This window comes from Tachyglossus aculeatus, chromosome 18 (genome assembly GCF_015852505.1).
Source record: "Tachyglossus aculeatus isolate mTacAcu1 chromosome 18, mTacAcu1.pri, whole genome shotgun sequence".
NCBI classification, from domain to species: Eukaryota; Metazoa; Chordata; class Mammalia; order Monotremata; family Tachyglossidae; genus Tachyglossus; species Tachyglossus aculeatus.
The window spans coordinates 467,029-489,775 of NC_052083.1; the positions used below are offsets into that span (position 1 = coordinate 467,029).

The 22,747-nt window shown below is 44.1% G+C and overlaps 1 protein-coding gene across 12 annotated transcripts in view; it reads left to right on the forward strand.

Moving 5' to 3' along the window:
* PTK2 (protein tyrosine kinase 2) overlaps positions 1-22,747 on the forward strand; it is a 144,761-nt gene that overhangs the window by 67,363 nt on the left and 54,651 nt on the right. For all 12 annotated transcript variants that reach the window (XM_038760708.1, XM_038760700.1, XM_038760701.1 and 9 more), the window contains 8 exons: positions 1,018-1,080; positions 5,798-5,852; positions 7,939-8,079; positions 8,871-8,948; positions 9,653-9,760; positions 10,816-10,933; positions 13,623-13,653; positions 21,486-21,538. In XM_038760708.1, coding sequence (XP_038616636.1) covers positions 1,018-1,080; positions 5,798-5,852; positions 7,939-8,079; positions 8,871-8,948; positions 9,653-9,760; positions 10,816-10,933; positions 13,623-13,653; positions 21,486-21,538 — 647 coding nt within the window. The remainder of the gene's footprint in view (positions 1-1,017; positions 1,081-5,797; positions 5,853-7,938; positions 8,080-8,870; positions 8,949-9,652; positions 9,761-10,815; positions 10,934-13,622; positions 13,654-21,485; positions 21,539-22,747) is intronic.

Sequence of the window (22,747 nt, forward strand, 5' to 3'; positions counted from 1 at the left end):
CGTTTACTGTATGCCAAGCACTGTACTAAGCCCTGAGGTAAGCTACAAGTTAATACAAGCTAATCAGTTTGGACTCAATTCCTGTCCCATGTGGGAATCCCAGTCTGAGAGAAAATAAAGTTCTTTGACCTTTTCAGTGTTAGGGATCATGTAAGTAGAATTCTCTATCATTTGCCCCAAATTAATCATTTTATTTAAGTGTTTATTATGTGCCAGGCACTAAGTGCTGGGTTAGATACGCTGTAAGCAGATTGGACATGGGTAAGTCACTTAACTTCTGTCCTTCAGTTTTTTCATCTGTAAAAAAGGGATTAACTATCTTCCTCCCTATTGGACTGTGAGCCTCATGTGGGACAAGGGACTGTGTCTGATCTGATGATACTTTATCTATCCCAGTGCTTAAGTAGTGCTTGACACATAGAAAATGCTTAACAAATGCCACGATTATTATCATCATTAATAAATACGATTGATTGATCAACCCATCAGCCATCTTTAGCATGTGTGTATCTCTTGTTCCCATAAGATGATTTGGCCCAGAGAATGAGAGAGCTGAGTTTGCAAAGCAACTAACAGGGCCTCCCTGCATCAGCAGCTTTCCTCTGGCACAGAACAATGTATGATTCTGAAGTGGGAGTAGCCAAGGCACCTTCAGCCGCTGTGCTGGCCGCCGGCAGCTGGAAACCATTTGACCTGGGGAAACCAGGCTTACCCTCCTCTAAAATGCAGCAATGCTCTCCATTCAGGGGACAGTGGGTATAATGCTAGCATTCTCCCAGATGCCAAAGAAAAGACCAAGGTTGAAAAGCAGCTTATTACACTAATTCTGTCTGGTGGTGAGCCGTGAAAATACTGTGGTTAACGGAGCTGATAATATTGTGAATTAATAGTAATTAATAATAGTATTTGTTATGTGCTTACTATGTGCTGTGAGCAATCGATCCAGCTGGGACATGGATGTGCTGTCTTGGATGGCTTTTACTAATAATTGTCCCTTGCAAATCTCTCTTGTTGCAGACGGTCCTACTGGGAGATGAGGGGCAATGCACTGGAGAAGAAGTCCAACTACGAAGTGCTAGAGTAAGTATTGCACCTCTTCAATTTGAGCAGGGAAATGAGAAAGTTCTGTCTCCTCCTTGTTTAACCCTTTTTTTCTGGCTTCCCCTCTGTCCAAGTCCTTCGCTGGAATGGGCCAGTCTCCAGCCCGTGTCATCCTCAAGTGAAATCAGGCTGTCCAACCCCTTATTCAGTAATGTTTATTGACCAATTACTTTGTGCAGAGCACTGTTCTAAGCACTTAGGAGAGTACCTGTTCTCAAGGAGTTCACAATCTAATAGGGGAGACAGATATTAAAATAGGGGTATATACATAAATACCTCAGGGGAAGGGTATGAAAGTGTTTAAAGGGTACAGATACAACTGCCTGCGTGGCACAGGAGGGAAGCAAATAGGGTAGGGAAATGAGAGCTTAGCTGGGGAAGGCTGCCTGGAGGAGATATGATTTTAGTGGGGTTTTGAAGATGGAGAAAGTGGTGATCTGTCAAACATGAGCCGGGAGGGTATGAGCAAAGGGTCAATGGCAAGAGAGACAAAATAGAGGTTTGGTAGTTGGCGTTAACAGGAGTGCATGTGTGGCCTGGGTCATAGTGGGAGAGGAGCGAGGTTAGGTAGGTGGATGAGAGCTGATTGTGTGTCCTAAAGGCATCGGTGAGGAATTTCTGTTTGGTGCAGAGATGGTTGGGCCATCATTGAGATTTTGGAGGAGTAGGAAGGTGAATGCAGAATTATTATTATTATTATTGTTTTCAAGAAAAATTATCCAAGTGGCAGAATGAATTGCAGACTGGATGGGGTTGAGGCTGGAGTCAGATCAGCAGTGAGGCTGATGCAGTAGTTGAGGTGGGAAATGACAAGTGCTTGGACTAACCTAACGATTTGGATGGAGAGGAAGGGGAGATTTCTAGAAGGTTATGAATATAAACCTGACAGAGTTTGGCAACAGACTATTTGGATTGGATGAGAGCAATTAGTTAAAAATATGCCAAGGTTTTGGGCTCGTGAAGCAGAGAGGCTGGTGGTGTTGTCTACAGTGGTAGGAAAATCTGAGGGAGGATAGGATTTGGGTGGGAAGATGTGGAATTCTGTTTTATTAAGTTTGAGGTGGGACATCCAAAATGAGATGACCCATAAGAATAGGAAATGTGAGACTGAAGAGTTGTTAAAGGTTTTGTGAACAGGTTTTTTTGAATTATAGAGCTTGAAGGGACCTAGCAGAAGCATTTACCTGCCCCCTGCCTTCAATATGGCAGGTGGATAGCTCCTTCCCAAAAGATCTTCAGTAACCAAGGCAGCATGACCACCCTGGAGTGCTTTTTCTAGTGCTTAAAATCCTGGAAGTTAAGGATGATTTCCCTTTTTCCACCTGGACTGTCTCCTGCTTCAGTGAATCCCACATTACCTGTCTTGGTTCTAAGTTGACATGGATGTCAGTGGCTTAGTGTTTTCCTCATAAAATCCCTTCACAGTCTTGAAGAAAGTTATGTCAGCTCTGACTCGTGTCTTTTGTGTGCCAAAACAACCCATTGCTTTGACCCTTACTCAAAGGGCTGATTTCCAGTTCTGTTATTCTTCATTGAGCCCACTCAGCTTGGGGAGTGGGAAGGGAATTTGCTAGATAGAAGGGCTAATGTATGTGATCCCTCTCTAATGGAAGAAGTCCCCTTTGTTTTACACTATGGTTTTTTAAAGAGCACTAGCATCATGGAAAATGCATAGCCCAACTTAACAGAAAAGGGGAAATATGCTTCAGACACGGATAGAGACTCCTGCTCCCCTACTCCGGATCTTGGCATTCTGATTCCAAGCCTCCCCTCTCTGCAAAGAGCCGCTGCTACCCTCCATGAAGGCCCAGTGGCAATGCCCTGTTGGAGAGCGGGGGTGGCAACGCCAAAGGCGGAATCAAAGCAGTAATGGAATGCAGCCTGGCAAGTTAGCTCTGTTACAGTGGCCAAGAGATACCAGGGCCTAAAGATGAAAGGTGCCATCAGAGAGAAATCCATCAGGAAATCAATTTTGTGCACTCCTAGTAATGGAGCAGGAAACCCAAGGCAACTGGTGCACTAATGGTCATGTTAACTTGCTGGCAGCTGCTAGTGGGCTGTTTTTCAGAGGGAAAACCAAGTTAACAGCTGCTGTCTCTGCAAACTCTTGGCCCTCCAGTGGAAAAAAAACAAGACTGTAGTATTCACGGCCATGACTGCTGCCTTTACGGTTTGGTGCCTTTTTTTGTTAAGTGGGTTTCTTTTCGCAATCATAAATGATCAAGTGATTATTTTAGAAGGTTTTTATTGTAGACTGTGCTTATCATCCGCCAGAGTCCATGGCTGGCAACCACCCAGTGCTGTCTTTTAGCATTGATGTTATAGTGTAACAGAAGAGACAATGTTCATGCAAGTCTAATTTCCAGAGTAGAGTACACAAATAATACACTTGCAATTAGTGAGTGACTACTCTGGCAGTTAAGGTGTTTGGTTTCTGATGAGACAAAGTTTATTGGCGTCCTTTTGGAAGTGGAAAGAATAATGTAATGATCGCAACATTGAACCAGAATTTAATAGGTTTCACCTCCAGCTTCCATTCCACCACTGACTTTAGGCAGTTACTTCCTAAAGGGAGAGAATGTTTGATGATTAGAATGCATGGTTAGGAAAATTAAAATACAATTTAAAAAATAGCAAAGGCAGTCATTGTAGAAATGTTGGCAGTCTGTTGCCATAATCTTAGGGCATAGCTGTGGATTGAGTGTGCTAAAGGTCTTAGGACAGTTGTTGCTGGGTTGAAAGCCGAGGCCTTAATCAGTTGTAAGACGTGTTAATTCAGATATATGGACCTTGAAGTGTTTTGACATCCAGTGAAGTTTGCAGCTTGGTTGTGAGATCAGTGAATTGGGATAAAATTCCTTGAAAAACACTGGTCCCAGAGATCAGACCTAGAAGGCTTTGGACAACTGTGTGGGAGTGACAGGGACAAGGTGGCTCCTTAAAAACCCACTTCCTTCTACTCATTTTCTTTTAGACTGATAAGTAGGTGTTTACTCTGTTTCTGTTGACAGTTGACACTTGTTAAGCAGTTAATGTTACCTCCCATCTACTGAGATAGATAAAGCCAGGAGAAAGAGCATCAGCTCTGGGAATCAGGGGACCTAGGTTCTAGTCCCTTTTCTGCCTACTGGGGATGGGCCACCAGTGGTGAGACTTCTTAGCTGAAGAACTACACTGCGTGTCCTATGAGGAGATTGTCAGAACCGGCAGGAATTTGTGAACGGTGGCTGGTTTCTCTGGATGCTGACACTTGCAGTGGCTACCAAGGCAACTGTTGGCTAGGCCGTGGTACTAGGGCACAGTCTTGGCCCTGCTTTGCTGTCATTTGGTGTGCCAGTGGGTCCTGCATGGAAAAGAAATTAAGGAAAGCCTCATAGCTTGTACTATGTTCCAACTGAAAGATATTTCATATCCCTTCCCCAAAGGTTTAGGTTCCTGAAAACATTAGGGCATTTGGCAGGAAACAATTGGTGACATTTCAGCGGGTGCGGCTATGGTAGCCTGGTGTTAAAGATGGGCTGCTTCCACCTCACAAGCTTTGTTTCCTGTGACCAATATCCAATCAATCAATCAATTGCATTTATTGAGCACTTACTGTGTGCAGAGCACTGTATCCAGGCCAGATATCTGAGCGGCACAGCTTTGTTCCAGCAAGACTGATTGTTCTGTTTTTGTGGCAGATCAGAATTTCTGAGTAGGCTCGCATCACAAAGACCAGGTTGGAAATCCAAAACTGAGATTTAGAATCCTAGCTCTAGCAAGTTAAGTTCAGCTGTTTCTTTGAGCTGTGTGTGTTTCCTCATCTGTGTGATAGCACCATATTTGGGTGGGGTGCCACCAATTTATTGTGGATGAAAAGCTGATCAAAAGTTTTTAAAGTTTTATTAATAGCAACAATTACTACTATATTAACAGTACAGGAACAAAGTGTCTTTACACTACTTTGCAAAAGTCTAAATATTGTTGTCATTTTGATAAAGGTAGAATTTCTATGTAATTTCATGAAGTGTTCTCTAGGAATATGTTTTTGTGATTTCTAGTAATCATGTTCCAAAGCTCTGGAGAGGTATGAGTCTCAGACTTATCCAGCTGCACTGATGGTCAGTTTGACCATAGGCCAGAGACTTCATCTCTTTCTTCAGTTTTCTTTAAGGTGTAAATAATAGTATCTTCTTCATGGGACCTGTGTCAGGATGGTGTAATGAATGTTAGCCATTGGCTCCTTGGTGTAAAGGAAAGAACATTTGAGTCAGGAATCCAAGGCTGCTGCTGGCCATCTGACAGTGGACCACATCCTTTGCTTTAACTGGGTGGGTTTGCTCACCTGTAAATGGATACTAACTGTACCTACCTCTTTCCTGAAAACAATGTTGTATATATGTTGTATATGAAGTTACAGTGTCTTCCAGAGAAGTCCTATCTATTCTCAGCCTTTTTTTCACCAGTACCCAGAAAGTCCGGAGCTGGGCTCTCCCTTGTTACAGGTTGGGAAGGGTAGGAGACAGACCCACCTCTACTGAACTCTGCACACAGAAGCATTTAATAAATACTAATACTGCTCCTACTATTATCACCACTCCTCCTCCTCCTCACTATTACCCCTCAGTGTGCCAGCACCATTACAATTCTTTTGGGAGATCCTGTAAGAGATTGCGGCTTATTAATGAAATCATTATTATACTGTTTTTGCTTTCAGGAAAGATGTTGGTTTAAGAAGATTTTTTCCAAAGAGTTTACTGGACTCTGTCAAGGTAATTGTAGCCCTAAACTTAATTTTAATTCTGCTAGTTTGCCAGGCATTGATGTGGGGAGATGTGGATCTCAAGATCCCTGGATTCTCTTCGGAATCTTGTTCATGGGTGGTAGTTACCCTGGTGATCCAGCAGTCAGTCTTCCCAGACAGTGGCCTTTTGTAACGATTGGTCACATACTCTCACCATAGCCAATCTTTTCAATTGCCTTTTCTCAAAAAGTAGTCTCCTGGGTTGATTTTGGGGTCATTTTCTTTGCAACCTAAATATCCAGTTCTATCCGGTTGTGGTCACTCGCTGCTCATTGGCTTTCCCACACAGACCTTGTGCACTGTAGCCTGTCGACTCTTCAGAATTCTTTTCTTGGGGACCCCAGATCTAGTCTATCAACCCTGTTGTATTGGACTCTCCAAAGTGCTTTGTATGGTGCTCTTTCCACAGAAAGCACTCAATAAATGTGGTTGATTGATTAGTTCCAGAAGAGCCATTTATCCCATCCAAAAAGCCTCACCCCCAGTTCGCTTCCACATCAATGGTCCTTCCACAGGTTGGCTGAATAACCCAAGTGTTCTAGCTTACAGCTTCTTCAGTCTCCTCTAATACTGCCTGATCCCTTTCCTTACCCTGGACAGTGATCTAAAGAACACACCATACTGTAATATTTTTGTTTAAACAGTCAGTCAATCAGTGGTACTTATTGAGTGTTTACTATGTGTAGGGCACTGTACTGAGCACTTGGGAGGCTACAATACAGGTTTAGGTGTGAGATTTCAATCTAAAGGGATTCCATGGGGGCACTCGACCAAGACTGTTACGTTACTGTTCATTTTTCTGTTGGCCACACCTCTGCCCTCCTAGCTAGCCCAGTCTTTTCAGGAGAGTTTACAACCCATCAGCCCTACATTCCAGTGACTTTTTTTCTCCTCTCTGCCAAGATATGCCAAGATTCTACATGGCCACCAACCATTCCAGTTCATCCATTTTGCTTTTTAAGCATCCACTGTAGAACCTAAGTGCTAAAACTGTAGCTATGGGGCATGCAACTTTTTTTCCAGTTCTCGCTGCTTTCTGGGTTGCATCCTCTGTTGCAATGTTAATTTGGGTTAATGGTCTGGTGAGACAATAAAACCAGCAAGGAGAGTTGGATAACTATCATTTGTCCAGGAGAGAGTTCATATGCTCTAACATGACACATTTTGGAAGTTGCTTAACATCTTTGAAAGAGTCTCCTCTTTTTTGCATCTGAGAAATTCAGTTTATATGTAATTGGAGAACCAAGCTCAAAATTGAGTTTACAGCTTCATTTCAAGTAAACCTAAACTGGTCCTTCTTTGGGAGAACCTCTGATGCACTGGGCTTAGGTTTGCTAAGATTCTCCAAGAGAGACTGTAGCATTTACAGCCAAGTGTGTATATGATTTCCTTTAACTCAGTAGAATTTCTCTAATAGCATGTGTGGTTCCTGTAAACTCTGGTAGAAATGAACTCATTTTGTGGGACAGAAAATGTAAGGAATTGCTCCTCACAGCTGTGGGAGTGCAGAGTTGCTAGCCTCTACCTCATTCCAGTGCTGGTTAGAACCCAGCTGTGGCAGAGAAGTGCTTCTCAGTTGGTGTGGCAGTGCCGGCCACTGGAATCCCCTTTGACCCTGCTCCCTTTGTGATGTGAAATGGGAACCTGGTGGCTGCCATAGTGCCACTGGTAAAGCAGCTGGGGCTACATGGCCACTTTTTAGTCTCCTCCCCCAATGGCTACCACACTGAAGGGTTCACCAAGTGTGGAGCCACCATGCTCAGACCCCAGGAGGCACCCTCCTCATTTCCCCCAGAAGGGAGGGAACCTTGTTCTCTGGGCTGTCCTGTCCCTGCTGCCTGAGGCAGCCCACTCCCTGCTGGACAAATGCACAGACTTGAGCTTGTCTTCACTTAAGCACCCCTGTTTGGCTCTTATTTCCATTCGGAACAAAATATTAATCGAAAAATATCACCTTCTGTTAAGGGGTTGACAGTGGCAGATTAGTTTCATTTTGACGGTTGCTTGTGGGATCTGCAGAGCCTAAATGTACTTGGTATCATTTCACCGTGCAGGCCAAAACACTGCGAAAGCTGATCCAGCAGACATTTCGGCAGTTTGCCAACCTTAATAGAGAAGAAAGTATTCTGAAATTTTTTGAGATTCTCTCTCCGGTGTACAGATTCGATAAAGAATGCTTCAAGTGTGCTCTCGGTGTAAGTATGGAGAAACTCAGCCGTCAGCTGGCAAGGTTGGCTGATAACAGGCAGAGTGCTGTCCCTCTCTCTGGCAGTTCATCAGGCCTCATGCAGGTCTGTTGAAGAGTGTCCTCTCTGGTCAGTTGCATTGACCCTAGGGACATCTGGTTCTTTTCCAAGTTTTTGAAAATGATTCAGTGGAAGAACTTAATGGCCATGGTTAAGTAAGCATGGGAGTCACATTTTCTCTACTCCTAGATTTGCTGAAAACCCAGGAAACCTGTGGAGAGTTTTTATGATTGCTCTCTCCTCCCCCACCTCCGTTGTCCCCACTCTTCTCTGCCTACCCTCAGTCGTAAGTGCCACGCACCACACCAGCAGCAGACTCCCACATCCATTTATGGCACTGCTCTCTTCGAACTAGATACGTAGCCGAATTGGTTTCAGCCAGAGAGAGCGGCAGCAAACTAAACAGTAGGCTGATGGTGGGGGTGGCACCGTGAGTTTGAACCATTGAAGCCGACTGAGGTCCTAGGAAGTAGGGAACGTGGACTTGATGTCAGTCATCTTGTCCTCCTCAGTTGTAGGCACCTGCCTCAGGCATGGTCCCCCACACCGTCTTCATTTCCCTAGATCAGGAGGAGGCAATCACGGTTCTGACTACTGTCTCAATTATCTAGATTCTGTGGAGAATTATGAAGGGGAGATGGCCCTACTTTCCCAGCAGTAGCCTCTACATTACTATTGTTTCTACAATGTCACCTATTTTTCCCTTTTCCTCTCATCTTCTCCCGACGCAATGGAAAAAGTCAAGCTGGATCATATCAGTGGAGCTGGCAATTGGTCCAGAAGAAGGAATCAGTTATCTTACGGATAAGGGCTCAAATGTAAGTCTGCTTCTGGTGCCTTGCCAGGGACCATCCCTGCAGTGAAACTCTGTGTAGACAAAGATGACTGAAGAGACTCACCTGGGAGGGGTAGTGAGATGTGGAAGGAGCATTCCTAGTAAAAGTTGTAATGGTGATAGATGTTTTTTAAAGGGGCTTGCTACACCAACAGACTTCAGTAAAGAATCAGTAGAATTAGCAAATCAGAAGTAGAAGAAGCAGCCGGGGACTGACATTACGGTAGACTTAGTGTATGGCCCAGTATTTGTAAAGAATCCTCATAATTTCCTTGAAATCTGTTTATGTGGGATTTTGCACTCTGAAGGAGTGAATGATTTTTTTTTTCAGCTGAAAGTTCCATCCCAACCATGCTACCGTTGCCCCCTCCCCAGCCCAATCTGACTTCTACCTCCGTGATGGGGCTGTTGTTCTTTGGCTCTTCCCCAGAAAGCTTTAAAGGGTTAGATGACCCTGGTGTGGGAGGTTTCAGGACTCTGACTTTTCAGGGCCTGGGACCAGAACTTGGGTGGTGAAATGGGTACATCAAAAGCGCAGCAGCAGGTGTGCTGGATGGAAAGTGGGGAAGAGGGTGGAGAGTAAGAAAGCTGCTCAGGCTAATCCACTGTCAGTTTGTCCTGGTGAAATGAGTGATCTGCTCATGTCTCGTTGCAAAGTGAGAGCTCTGGCCCCCTCCTTTTCCGCAGCCGACACACCTGGCGGACTTCAATCAAGTGCAGACGATTCAGTACTCCAACAGTGAAGACAAAGACAGAAAAGGAACGCTGCAACTCAAAATAGCAGGGGCACCTGAGGTAAGAAAGAGCCTTAAGGTTTATGGGAATGGGAAAATCAGATGAGATTGAATCCTAGAACTGAAACTCACTTTGAAGGTACTTTTATTTAAGGACTCGCCTCGGGGAGCCCTCAGTGGGACATTTCTTCCCCTCCCCCTACCATGGGCAGGGCCTTTCTCAGCTTCCACGTTCGCCTGTGGTTTAGCCTGGCTGAATCCCCAAATCCCTGTTTGTTATTCCATAAACTGACCTGACAGATGCTCTAATTTGGAAATGGAATAGTGGAAAATTGTGCAGAAATGTAGCTGCAAACACTTGCTCTACTTTTTTCTTTAACTCTAGCCCAGCATCACAATGTTCTATTCACCTATTTTAGCATGAGACTTGTCCTGCCATCCTTTCTCAGTTGGTGAGAACAGTGGGTGAGATTCATTTTCAGTTTTAGAGAAGTTAAATGGAATGACATGTTTTGAAAGCATCCTAGATTTATAAATGGCACTGGAGTTTCCAACAGAATATTGCTTTCATAGCAATTTTCAGTGTTCAGATTGGATAAGTAATTGCCTGGGGCGGAGGTGGCGAAGGAAGATGGTTAGTGCTTAGTGCGTGTAATTTTTAGGGAAAGAAATGCTGTCCAAGAGCAGAGGAGATCATTTTCTAGGTAGAGATGGGATATAACTTAATATTACCTTGAAAAATAAAATTGGGGCCTGAGTTACTGACAGGTAAGATTCAAATAAAAAAACTAAGTGAAAAGCCATAACTTTTAACCTGCCTGCTTGTCTTAACTTCAGAATGGCCAAGAAAGCTCATATTCTGGGAAAGAAAAATCTTCTGACATTTTTTTAAGGGGAGAACTCTGCTTTCTCTTCAGTTTGCCTCCTCTGAGTCTTGCCAGGGATTTTGACCTTTACACTAATACACTCCTTTGTCTTTTTAAACTAAATCTTTAGGCTTGTGGGTTTTTTTTCCTCTAAGTGCCCTTCTCTGTTGTCATGTTCATCCAAGCTCTGATATCATGGCCCAGCTGTTCCCTGAGTATTGGTAACAACAATAAAGTCTCTTTGTTGTAGCCTCTGACAGTGACAGCCCCATCCTTAACCATTGCGGAGAACATGGCTGACCTGATAGATGGATATTGCCGGCTGGTGAACGGAGCCTCCCAGTCCTTCATCATCAGACCCCAGAAAGGTAAGCCCCGTGCAAGACAATTTGGACTTTGAAGTTTTTGACCTGTTCTAGTTCTTGGCTGTGGTTGTGGTAAACAAGTCTATTTCTAGAATCCCTTCACGGTTTGGTACGTACTTTTGTAAAACAAAAAAAGCAGGGGATAAAGTTTGACAGTGCTAATATTCAGCACTTGAGTCAGTATCTCCTCATTCTATTCAACATCATATTTGTCGTAGGTCACATGAGGAAACTCAGGAGGAAAGTTATGTTCTTTCAATTCAGAATATTATGTTGTGACTCAGGGTCCTTACACTTAACTTGTTTCTGAGAAAAGGAAAGCTGTATTTTGGAAGGTTTATTACTGGAAAAAGGTTTCTTTTCCTTTTTTTTTACATTGCTAATCATATACATTTCTTATGGTCACAAAATTCATTTTAAAGTTGAATGTGTGAAACATTTGTATTTGAAACTTGAAAATTACTTTTTGAAGGGGAGAAACATCCCACCCCCAACAAGTCCCTATTCATTTGAAATAAAATAAGTTTTTAACTTTATTTTTGTGGAGTTCAGAAATGGGGAATATTGGAAGCATAAAAAGAATTTGGATTCGTGTTCCAGACACAAGTCAGCATATCAGCTCCCAGGCAGGGGTGCCCCTCTAAGTGGAATCCAGGGCCGTCAGGCTTCCTGGAATGACCATTTGACTGAACTGTCTTCATTTCTGATTTCATTTATTGTGATCATGGTGTGATGATACAGTTCATTATCAGGAGCCCCACTCTCCCCTACTCCCCCAGTAAGGTTTGTAGGAGGACCAGGGACAATTGAGCTGGGTTTTTGTTTTTTTTTTACCTTTTTTGAGGGGTTTGCAGTTTCATTGGCTGTTGCACAGACTCGATGACTATTTGGTAATTTATTTAACTTGTGACCTCTCTGCATATGTTATGCTCAGTTTATTAATTTTAAGGGTCAGTTTACCATTATGAATCCACCAAATCATTTTACCTTGTGCATTAAGGGTTTTCAGAGACTGCCGCTAAAACTAAGCAGGGACAGAATTTTTTTTCTTAGTAAGTCGATATGTGTAGTACATGTACAATGCAAGTTTTCAGACAGTGATTTTACAAGTAAAACAGGCATTTTCCAAGCTTCCATGCCTCTTATTAAGATTTCATTGTGTATCGTGTTTACTTGCATGTTTGACCTGTTTGTTTATGTATCTTTTGTAACATTAAAGCAGGGACAGGGCTATAAGCAAGGTCCTATTGGAATTAAGTTTAGCATATAGGGGAGCAGGAGAAAAAAAGAGAACAAAAGGGGAGGAGGAAAGGAGGGGAGAAAGAAAAGGAAGGTAAGAAGGCATTTGTGTCTGCAGCTCCTTTGTTTCTTTCTTCCAAGCACTGTATGCAAAAAGACACTTAGTGAATTAAACCTCTACCCCCTTCCTTTCTCCTTGGGAGGGTACAGTAAAGGTAAAAGCCACAATCCCTGCCCTCAAGGAGTTTGCAGTCTGACAAGCAAGGTGGACAAAAAGTTTGCAGGTAGGAGGGAAAAGAGTGGAAAGGCAGCTAGGCAAATGAATAAGTGCTTAAATAACAAAAGCGTGTAAACTGATCTGTGAGTCAGAAGTGCTAGTAAGCAGTAGGCCCACTCAGACACTGTCCATGATGACTTTTTCCCAGTGTCCTTGGTGGTCCACTGTGGCCCTGGTTAACTGTCAGCACATTTTGGAATGCTATGGATTAAAGAGCTTTCATGTTCATTCCGAAGGAAGTCGACACTGGCTCTGGTTGTGTTCTCATCAACTGCTTTGCAACTCTAGTGAGATAAAATTGTATTGTGGGTAATGGAGGTGGGATGACATCAATTCAAAGATTAAAAGCAGTGTGGCTCAGTGGAAAGAGCATGGGCTTGGGAGTCAGAGGTCATGGGTTCAAATCCCGGCTCCGCCAATTGTCAGCTGTGTGACCTTGGGCAAGTCACTTCACTTCTCTGTGCCTCAGTTACCTCATCTGTAAAATGGGGATTAAGACTGTGAGCCCCACGTGGGACAACCTGATCACCTTGCATCCTCCCCAGCGCTTAGAACAGTGCTTTGCACATAGTAAGTGCTTAACAAATGCTATCATTATTATTATTAAAAAAATTAAATAGTCCACCCTTTCTCCCTCCAGTTTGTCATAGACAGAGTGGTAGAGAAGCAGCATGGCTCAGTGGAAGGAGCACGGGCTTTGAAGTCAGAGGTCATGGGTTCAAATCCTGCCACTTGTCAGCTGTGGGATTTTGGACAAGTCACTTAACTTCTCTGTGCCAGTTACCTCATCTGTAAAATGGGGATTAAGACTGAGCCACATGGGGGACAGCCTGATTCCCTTGTATCTACCACAGCGTCTAGAACAGTGCTTGGCACATAGTAAGCACTTAATAAATGCCATCATTATTATAAATGAGTCAAGGGCCTTGAACCCCTCCCTCTGCCATAGAAATAGTTGCCCAAGTTACCACAGATCTCACTAACCTATCTGCCTAGAAATTGTCCACATGAAAAGAACAGAAAATGATTCCCATTCACTAAATCATTCCTGTTGATAAGGATAAACTAGTTTACAGAAATCTGGGTTTGTTACCCCTCTTTCTCCACAGAGCAACTCTCCATTGCTGTATGTTCATTAGTTTTACTAAATACCTTTTCCAACTTTCTTTTTTCCAGAAGGTGAAAGGGCTTTACCATCAATACCAAAGTAAGTACCGTTTTTAATCACTTATTTTTAAAAGCTAGCCCCTTTTTGAGAGTGGTTAAAATATATTTTTCTCACAAAGCTAGTTCAAATGCCTTTTGATTAGCCCTGCTGATGGAAAGGAAACGAAGAACTGGAACATTTCTCGTTTTCCCTCCACTTGGTGACCTCTGGGCTATAGGGCCCAGGTCTGAAGCCTGGTGGCACTAGTGTTCAGATAGGCGGAGTTGGACGTGCATTGTTTGGCTGATGGTGGTCCAGGCCCTCCACGGTTGTGAGCCAGGTAGTCCTGGCCTTGCCAAAATCTCTTCTTTCTTCTAGATGATTCTACATCATTCTAGACTGTGAGCCCGTTGTTAGGTAGGGACCGTCTCTATATGTTGCCGATTTGTACTTCCCAAGCGCTTAGTACAGTGCTCTGCCCACAGTAAGCTGTCATTAAATATGATTGAATGAATGAATGAATCTCTCTTGCCATTGACTCTTTGCTCACACCCCCCCTCTTCGTAGCCAACAGCACGCCATTCTCCCCTTCTTCCAAGCCCCAGATAAATCAGATCTCTCCCAGGAAGTCCTTCCTGACTAATCTTTCATCTCCTCACCCTGTTCTCCCTTCCTTCTGCATCACCCGAGGTTGAATTTGTACCCCCTAAGCACTCTGATACTCACCTTCCTCTCACCCACAGCATTCATGCCCACATTCATATACTCTGAACCTGTAATTTATTTTCATATTCATTCATTCAATCATATTTATTGAGTGCTTACTGTGTGCGGAGCAATGCACTAAGCGCTTGTCTGTCTCCCCTGCCAGACTGGGGACAAGGATCATGTTTACATTTTGTATTATACTCTCCTAACAGTTGATATGGTGCTCTGCACAAAATCAATGATGAACAAAAACCCTGATTGATTGATTGTGCAGCCACACTCAGATGGCAACAACCCCAGGGACAGGCCATACAGCCATACAGTGCCCTTTGTCATCCCTGGAAATCTCTCCCTAGAAATGAGGTTGGATTCTGTCAGGCTGGGCCCGGGTCCCATTGGTGGCCTCAGGCCAGACTCAGCCCTAGCGTACAGTTCTCTGCTTGCCGCCCTCTGCCAGAGTAGCCTTCAAGGAAACTCTCTAAAGCTGCAAATGCCAGGTGGGAGCCGGGCACCACAGAGCTCCCCAGTGCTGGTAAATAAGATTTGGAGCTACTACGCACACAGTTGTGCAGGTGAATTTAAAAATGCAGAAGAGCTATGGATGGACAGGTCTGAGGATTACCTGAGCCCCAGAAAACTCTTCATGGAACCAAAAGCTTCGGACTGAATTGAAGATCTGCAGAACCGAGGTGATGTTCCACCTTCCCAGTGGCTGAGAGCCCCAGGCCCTGCGTGGATTTTACCTCCCGCTTCTCTGAAACCTGTTGACTGTGTGCTCCCTGGGAGCTGGATTTAATATCAGATCAGACCAGATTGCAAGCACTAGAGTCCTGGAAGGTGGCGTCATTGGGAAGAAAAATGTTTGCCACTAGGATGCTTGGTGAGCTGAAATGCATCTTATGTGAGAGGAAAGGACAGAAAGAACCCTTTGGAGATGCAGCAACCCTTATGCTCAGTTGATGCTACAATGAATGGGTCTGTACGGCTTCTTCCAAGAGAAGTACCTGTGGCTGGGCCAGGCGGACCGGTCTGGAGAGGACATCCCAGAGTGGGCCCAAAGGAGGGGAGTGGTCCTGTCGAGCCAGGCTTCAGGAAAAGCGTGAAATGAACAGGAGAAATGTGGAAACTGTCAAGCAGATAGGAAATGCAACTGATTATCTGCTCAGGAGGGGCATTCATTAGGTGTACACAGTTTGGAAGAAACTGCCTGGCATTTATCAGGCCCTTTAATCACTCCTGCACTCATTCATTCAATCATATTTATTGAGAGCTTACTGTGTGCAGAGCACTGTAGTAAGCACTTGGGAAGTACAAGTAGGCAACATATAGAGATGGTCATTTACCAATTGAAGGATGGAGTTTATTGGGCACCTGCTGTGCACCCAGAGCTTTATTATAATAATAATGGCATTTATTAAGTGCTTACTATGTGCAAAGCACTGTTCTAAGTGATTGGCAGAGTATAATGAAGCAGATGACACGGTCCCTGATCCAGAGAAATGTATAATCTAGTGAAGTGGACAGAAATATTAATAATAATGATGATGGTATTTGTTAAGGGCTTGCTTTGTGACAAGCACTGTACTGAGACTGGGGTAGATAGAAGATAATCAGGTTGAACACAGCCCCTAGTCCCCCTTAGGGTTCATAGTCTAGGAGGGAGTGGTATTTAATCCCCATTTTACAGATTAGGAAACTAAGACACAGAGCAGTTAAGTGGCCTGCCTGAGGGCACCCAGCAGACACGTGGCAGAGCCAGGATTAGAACCCTAGTTCTCTGACTCTCTTCCTCCCTTCAAAGCCCTACTGAGAGCTCACCTCCTCCAGGAGGCCTTCCCAAACTGAGCCCCCTTTTTCCTCTCCCCCTCCCCATCCCCCCGACCCTACCTCCTCCCCCTCCCCACAGCACCTATATATATGTTTGTACAGATTTTTCACTCTGTTTATTTTACTTGTACATATTTACTATTCTATTTATTTTGTCAGTGATGTGCATCTAGGGTTACCTCTATTCTGATGACTTGACACCTGTCCACATGTTTTGTTTTGTTGTCTGTCTCCCCCTTCTAGACTGTGAGCCTGTTGTTGGGTAGGGACCATCTCTATATGTTGCCAACTTGTACTCCCCAAGCGCTTAGTACGGTGCTCTGCACACAGTAAGCACTCAATAAATACGACTGATTAAATGAATGAATGAATGACTCCCACGGGGCTGAGGTTCACCCTCAGCAGCATTATCTGCTTCCTTATTTGCTTATGTACACAGGTATCACTTCCACTTCTTATACCCACACCTGTCTTCCTTCTGCCCTCTAGAAATTCCTGACTATGAGTGAGCCTCATCCCTTCTTGTCCACACAGTCACCTTTCTCACCTACCCCACTACCTGCTCATATCTAAATCCCTCCCCATCAGTCTTATAGTTGCCGATGGTCAAAGCAGCAGGCTGGGGGCTGAGGGAACCCCAAGAGCCAGCATCACCAGCTGGGGGCAGGTTAGAAGGAAGCAGTTTTCAGAGAGAGCATCTTTTGCGAATAACCTGCTTGCAGAAAATCAGCAGTTGATGTAGGTATGTTTCAAGGTTGATTATGATTTGATAAAATAAAAAGCAGAAGACATTTAAATCCAATTCTTACCAGTTGAAATACAAAACCCATGACGTTGCATTTCTTTTCAAATTTTATGGTGACCTAAAAGTGTCCAAGCAAATTGCATTTTTAACTTTCTTTGGTTTGTTTTGAACCTACCCCCTTCAGTCTGCTGTGGTTTGAGATCCCCCTCCTTCTGGTTATATGGGTTTTGAAGAATAATTGGGTTTTCACCCTGGCTACCCATGGCCTGATTTTGGGAGGCAACAGGACTTATTGGGGAAGAACATAGGGCTGGGAGCCTGGAGCCCCAGAGCAGCCACCAGCCTGCTTTGTGACCTCGGGCAAGTCACTTATGCTCTCTGGTCCAAGTTCCTTCATCTGTGAAATGGGGGTCATAGCACTTCCTCTCCCAGTCTCACAGGAATGTCGAGAGTGATGAGGTGATTGATGTGAAAACACTTTGTAAAATAAAAAACTGCTATTTAAAACCCAAACTATTCATCTTAAACCATTATTGGCAACAATGGCATTCATTAAGCACTTGCTACTTGTTTAGTGGTAGGGTAGCCACATGACCCAAGGCCAGAACTGACACAGTTCCTGTCTGCATGGGGCTTGCAGTCTCTCATCCCCGTGTTACAGAAGAGGAGTCTAAGTGACTAGCCCTCAGTCAAGCAACAGGCCAGTGACAGAGGTGGGACGAGAACCTGGGTCTCCTGACATGCAGTCCCATGCTCTTTCTAGTAGGCCACACTGCCTCCCCATATTACTAGGAGTATTTTTGTTGTGAACTCCAAGCATGGCCTTTCAGCCAGGCTGGAGCAAAGAATGACTGATGTTGTCCGCCTAGGGAACGATTGAGAGGTTGCATTGTGTACAATGGTTGAAGATGGAATGGAAAAGAGACACTCGACGTCTCCCGGGGCTTAAGTTCTGGCATGACTCCCAGGATGAGCGAACCAGTAGCCCACAGGGTAACAGCCCAGAATGGGAGGCATGACTCCCAGGATGAGCGAACCAGTAGACCACAGGGGAACAGCCCAAAATGGGAGGTGCCTGCTGGCTGACCCCTGCATTCATGCTGGAGCCTAAGCTTTTGACCGCAGGAAATGAGAGGGTTCATGGTGAAGAAGAGGGGGGAGCAGACCTGAATAGTGTTGGGAAACAGCTGGTGTAGAATTATCCTGTGGGTCACTGTTCTGATTATTGGTTTGCATAATAAAAACCACAGTAAGCCAGATTCGTCTTGTTGGGAACACCACACTTCTGATTTGTATAAAGTGATTTTACCCTGTTCATCATAGGAGAAAATAAGTTGTCATTTGCAGTTGCATTAAGATATGAGTAAGCCCAGTTTTTCTAAATTTTGAGGTAAACTGTATTATAGATATCCCCGTGCTTTGCAGTGACCACAGTGCTTGGTATACAGTGCTTAACAAATACCACAATTATTACTGTTATTAAATTATAGTCGTCTCCTTCTGTTAATTTGGGAGGAACCTTCACATAAATCCTTCATAATGTAGGTGGAGTTTGCCATCTGCAGGGATTACATTCTAGCAGAATCCTGAGAATCCCCAAACTAGCCCCCGTCTAACTAGGTAACAGGGACCTGTCCTAATGATATCTGTCCCCTCGCTCATGCTGTTCTGTGGCATGGAACTCCCTTCCTTCCCCAAATCTGACAGACCACCTCCTCCAACCAGACTTTCCCGATTCATTCCTAACATCTCCAAGTCAGAGAAACCCATCAGCCACCTCCAATACTTGTGTATGTAGCTGATATCCATCATCATCACTTGTATGTATACTTTTCCTCAATGGCACTTTTACTTAGAGAATTTTAAATACTTTTATGTCTCACTCCTTGTGGACAGGGAGTACCATTTGTTAGTTTGGAACTTCCCAAAGGCTTATTACAACACAGTGGGCACTCAGTAAATGCTGTCACTGCTGTTAGCATTAGTAGTGTGAAGAATCACAATCAATCAATCGTGTTTATTGAGCACTTGCTACATGCAAAGCACTGTACTAAGCACCAGGGAATATACAGTATTACAGAATCACCAGTCACGTTCCTTACTAAGCACTTACTACACTGCTCTGCACACAGTAAGCGTTCAATAAATACGACAGAATGAATGAATGCCCAAAATGAGCTTACAGTCGTGAAGGGAGGGCAGACATTAATTAATATGATTAAATAAATAATTTATAATATAAAATTCAAAGAGGTACATAACTGCTATGGGGCTGAGGGCGGGAAGAATGCCAAGTGTTCAAAGGTCACAGATTGAAATGCATAGACGATGCAGAAGGGAGAGCGATCTGGGGAAAAGAGGACTTAATCGGGGAAGGCCTCTTGGAGAAGTGACCTTAGTGATGCTTTGAAAGTGGAGAGAGTGGTGGTCTGGTGTATATGGAGCGGGAGGGAGTTCCAGGCTAAGGGGAGGATGAAGGAGGAGGCCTATAACCCTGTGGCACAGCCTGGCTTTCCCCTGAATTCTATCTGCAACGTGCAGCGTAGCCTGAAGCCCCGCACTGGCTGCTTGTGGGACCTGAAGAAGATGTTGGTTCCCCTGCATCTCACACCCCAGGGCAGAGTTCTCTGCCGGGTATTTGTGGAGGCCTCAAGGGTCATTGGTTTAAGATCTGTGGGATTCTGTGGAGGCAATTTCCCGTCAAGGAGGTCACCAGATGTGAGAGAACCCAGGAACAAGAAGAACCTAAAATGACCAGTTCAGTGTATATGGGAATGATAAAGATGGAAGAACTTTCTGACATTTGTAACCTGTCTCCCTACCTTCTAGCAGACTTGTCTGGTGACGTCTCCCTACATATGGGAGTACTCAGAACAATGAAATTACCATAAAAAACTTCAAAATATCACATCAGCCCAATGGAGAGGGCCGGGCTGGGTTTTTGTACTTCAGAAGAATCCAGGAGAGAGGTAGTATTTTTCAGACTCTCTCTGACAATGCAGGGAATCTATCGATCCTGGAAGCAGCATGGTGTAGTGGATCGAGCACGGGTCTGGGACCCTGAAGGGCATGGGTTCCAATCCGGTCTCTGCCACTTGTCTGCTGTGTGACCTGGGCAAGTCACTTCGCTTCTCTGTGCCTCAGTTCCCTCAACTGTAAAATTGGGATTGAGACTATGAGCCCTACGTGGGACAGGGACTGGGTCCAACCCGATTTGCTTGTATCCACCTAGCACTTAGTACAGTGTCTGGCCCATAGAAAGCACTTAACAAATACCATAATTGTAAGTGCTTAGTACAGTGCTCTGCACACAGTAAGCGCTCAATAAATATAATTGAATGAATGAATTATTATTTATTGAGTGCTTGTTATGTACTAAACACTTGGGAGAGTACAATATACCAGAGGAGGAAGGCATGTTCCCTACCCACAAGGAGCTTATAGTCTAGAGGGTTGCACTGTCAAGGGCCCTTTGAAATTTCTCCATGTCTTGGAGACTGTAGGTATGGAACCATGGACCTTCACCTATATCTTCACGTGTTTCTGCCTTTATGTGATTCACAGAGAGAATATCTCTTGGTGGATTTTGTGTTTCTGGGTATGTGTGTGGGTCCGTAGTTAAGATGGTTATTCTTCCTGTTTTCTCTGTCTGACTCTTTCATTGACTGCTCCTTCAATTATGAGAGGCCTCCCTCCCATTCTCCTCCCCCCCCAGCCCTTTCCTGTTTCTCTCTTTCTTTCTCCCTTCTTCCCTCATTGCCCTTCTCCCCTTATCTTCCCAATTTCTTTTCCACCCTCCATCCCTCTCTTCCTCCCTCCCTGCTCTTTTGCCCAGCAGGGACAGTTGACTGTTAAGGAGGCTTTGGTAAAGGAACATGTTAAGAAATGCAAAGGTCAGATGCAGAGCAAGCCCTGCAAATGGTGGAGGGAGACCCAGGGAAGGCTGGACACACAAGCCCATAGGCTTGGAAATACAGATCTAATAAAATCTGTTGTAAATATTTTCTCTGTTATCATAAACCTGAATGTAGAGCCAACAACAATTCCCATTCACTCACTGGTTTTGGTAGCACTATTTAACACTACAAGCTAGTCTACCATGCTGCAACTACAGCATTAAGTGAGGCTTGATCATCCGAAGTGCCACTGGGTCTACTGTATAGGAATTAGGTTTCAGATGCCGCATTTAGTGCTGCCTTCAAGTAGCTACTATATTAACAATTTAGGGCTGTAAACTGTAGTGTCCTCCCAAGCCCCCACTCCTCAGAGTGCCCACCGTAGCTGAGTAAATTCCATTTCTGTGTCTGCCCTTTTAAGCACCATTTAGGCTTGCTGTCTCATAACAAAAATTGACAATCTTTCCTAAGCCAGATGTGTATTAGTTCCATTCTGACCCTTGAAGTGATTTTTAAAAAGCATTATCATAAGTTCCAATAACCAGATAGGCTTGAATGGTAGAGTCCTTTTAAACATTTTCTCCCCCTACAAATTATTTCTCTGTGGAAAATGGATTGGTCCTGCTAATGAAAGTAGGTTCCCTGTTTGAATCAATTCAGTCTCTTTGGCTGAGAAGAATGTACAGTATTCACAGATCTCAACCTCTGTCTTCCAGGCTGGCCAACAATGAAAAGCAAGGAGCAAGGACACATACAGTTTCTGTGTCAGGTAAGGGCTGTTAAAGAGGAAAAGAAAATTTATAAAGCCAACCAGTACTGGACAGTTTTGTTCAGCAGCGTTGTGAAGTAACTTGCATGTGGGTATGGGTGTGAGTGTATGTGTAACCTTTCTTAGCTGGGGAGTCCTTCTCTGGGGTCCGTCCTCGGAGAAGCAGCCCAGCTACTTATTTCTCATGAGTCTTCCCACAAAATCACCAGCTCACACACATGTGTGGCAGCGTATTTTCACAGGAGGATGTATTTGGCGTGTCAGCTTGCAAACCAGGTTTCATCTTCTTTGGTATATTGTGGTTTTTAAGACATTAAAGACATTAAAAGACAGTAAACCTCTCATTTGGAATAAGCTTTTTAAATTTAAATATCTGGTTATTTCTAAAATCTGAAGGTGGAAATGAACCAAACGAAAATATCATGTTCAGCAATGTAGGTGGATGGTTCTTAATTCCACAGGAGGGATAGATATTTAATAATTGTGGTAATTGTTAGGCGCGTGTTTTGTACCAAGCACTGAGGTAGATAAAAGATAATCAGGTCGAACATGGTCCCTGTCTCATATGGGGCTCACGGTCAAAGTAGGAGGAAAAGGTAGAATAGGAATTTAATCTACATTTTACAGAGGAGGAAACTGAGGCATACAACTGGCAAGTAGCAGAGCTGGGTTTAGAACCATGGTCCTCTGAGTCTCAGGCCCGTATGCTTTCTACTAGGCTAATTTTATAAAATCTGTAGCTGTTTTATTCCTGAATTCTAGCTATCTGGATCTTTTCATGTCCATTCATCCCATTTTTAGAAGGTATTACATTTCCAAAGAAGTTTTTAATTAGTTTTAAAAAAGTTTTTAATTAGTTACTTATCCCTGATGTTATCATTTTTAACATTCACACTTGTGGTATTGTCTGTGGCTTCCAAAGACAAATAAATGCTTTTCTTACGGCACCAAAGTAAGGCAGAAGTCAGTGTTGGCTCCTCACTACCATCCTTCTTTGGGCTGTTCATCTTCTGCAAGCTCTCATTTAATTTCTTTAGGTCTCTGACAAGACTCTTGACACCCTTCTTGTTGGGGGACAGGACAGGCCTCCCGGATGGAGGCTGGGCAGTCACTTGATCGGAGGAGTGGCAGAGGCTGTGGAGTCCATACCAACCAGCCAGTTTTGCCACCCACCATGGGTTCCTCCATCCCAGGGCCCAGGCAGACCTT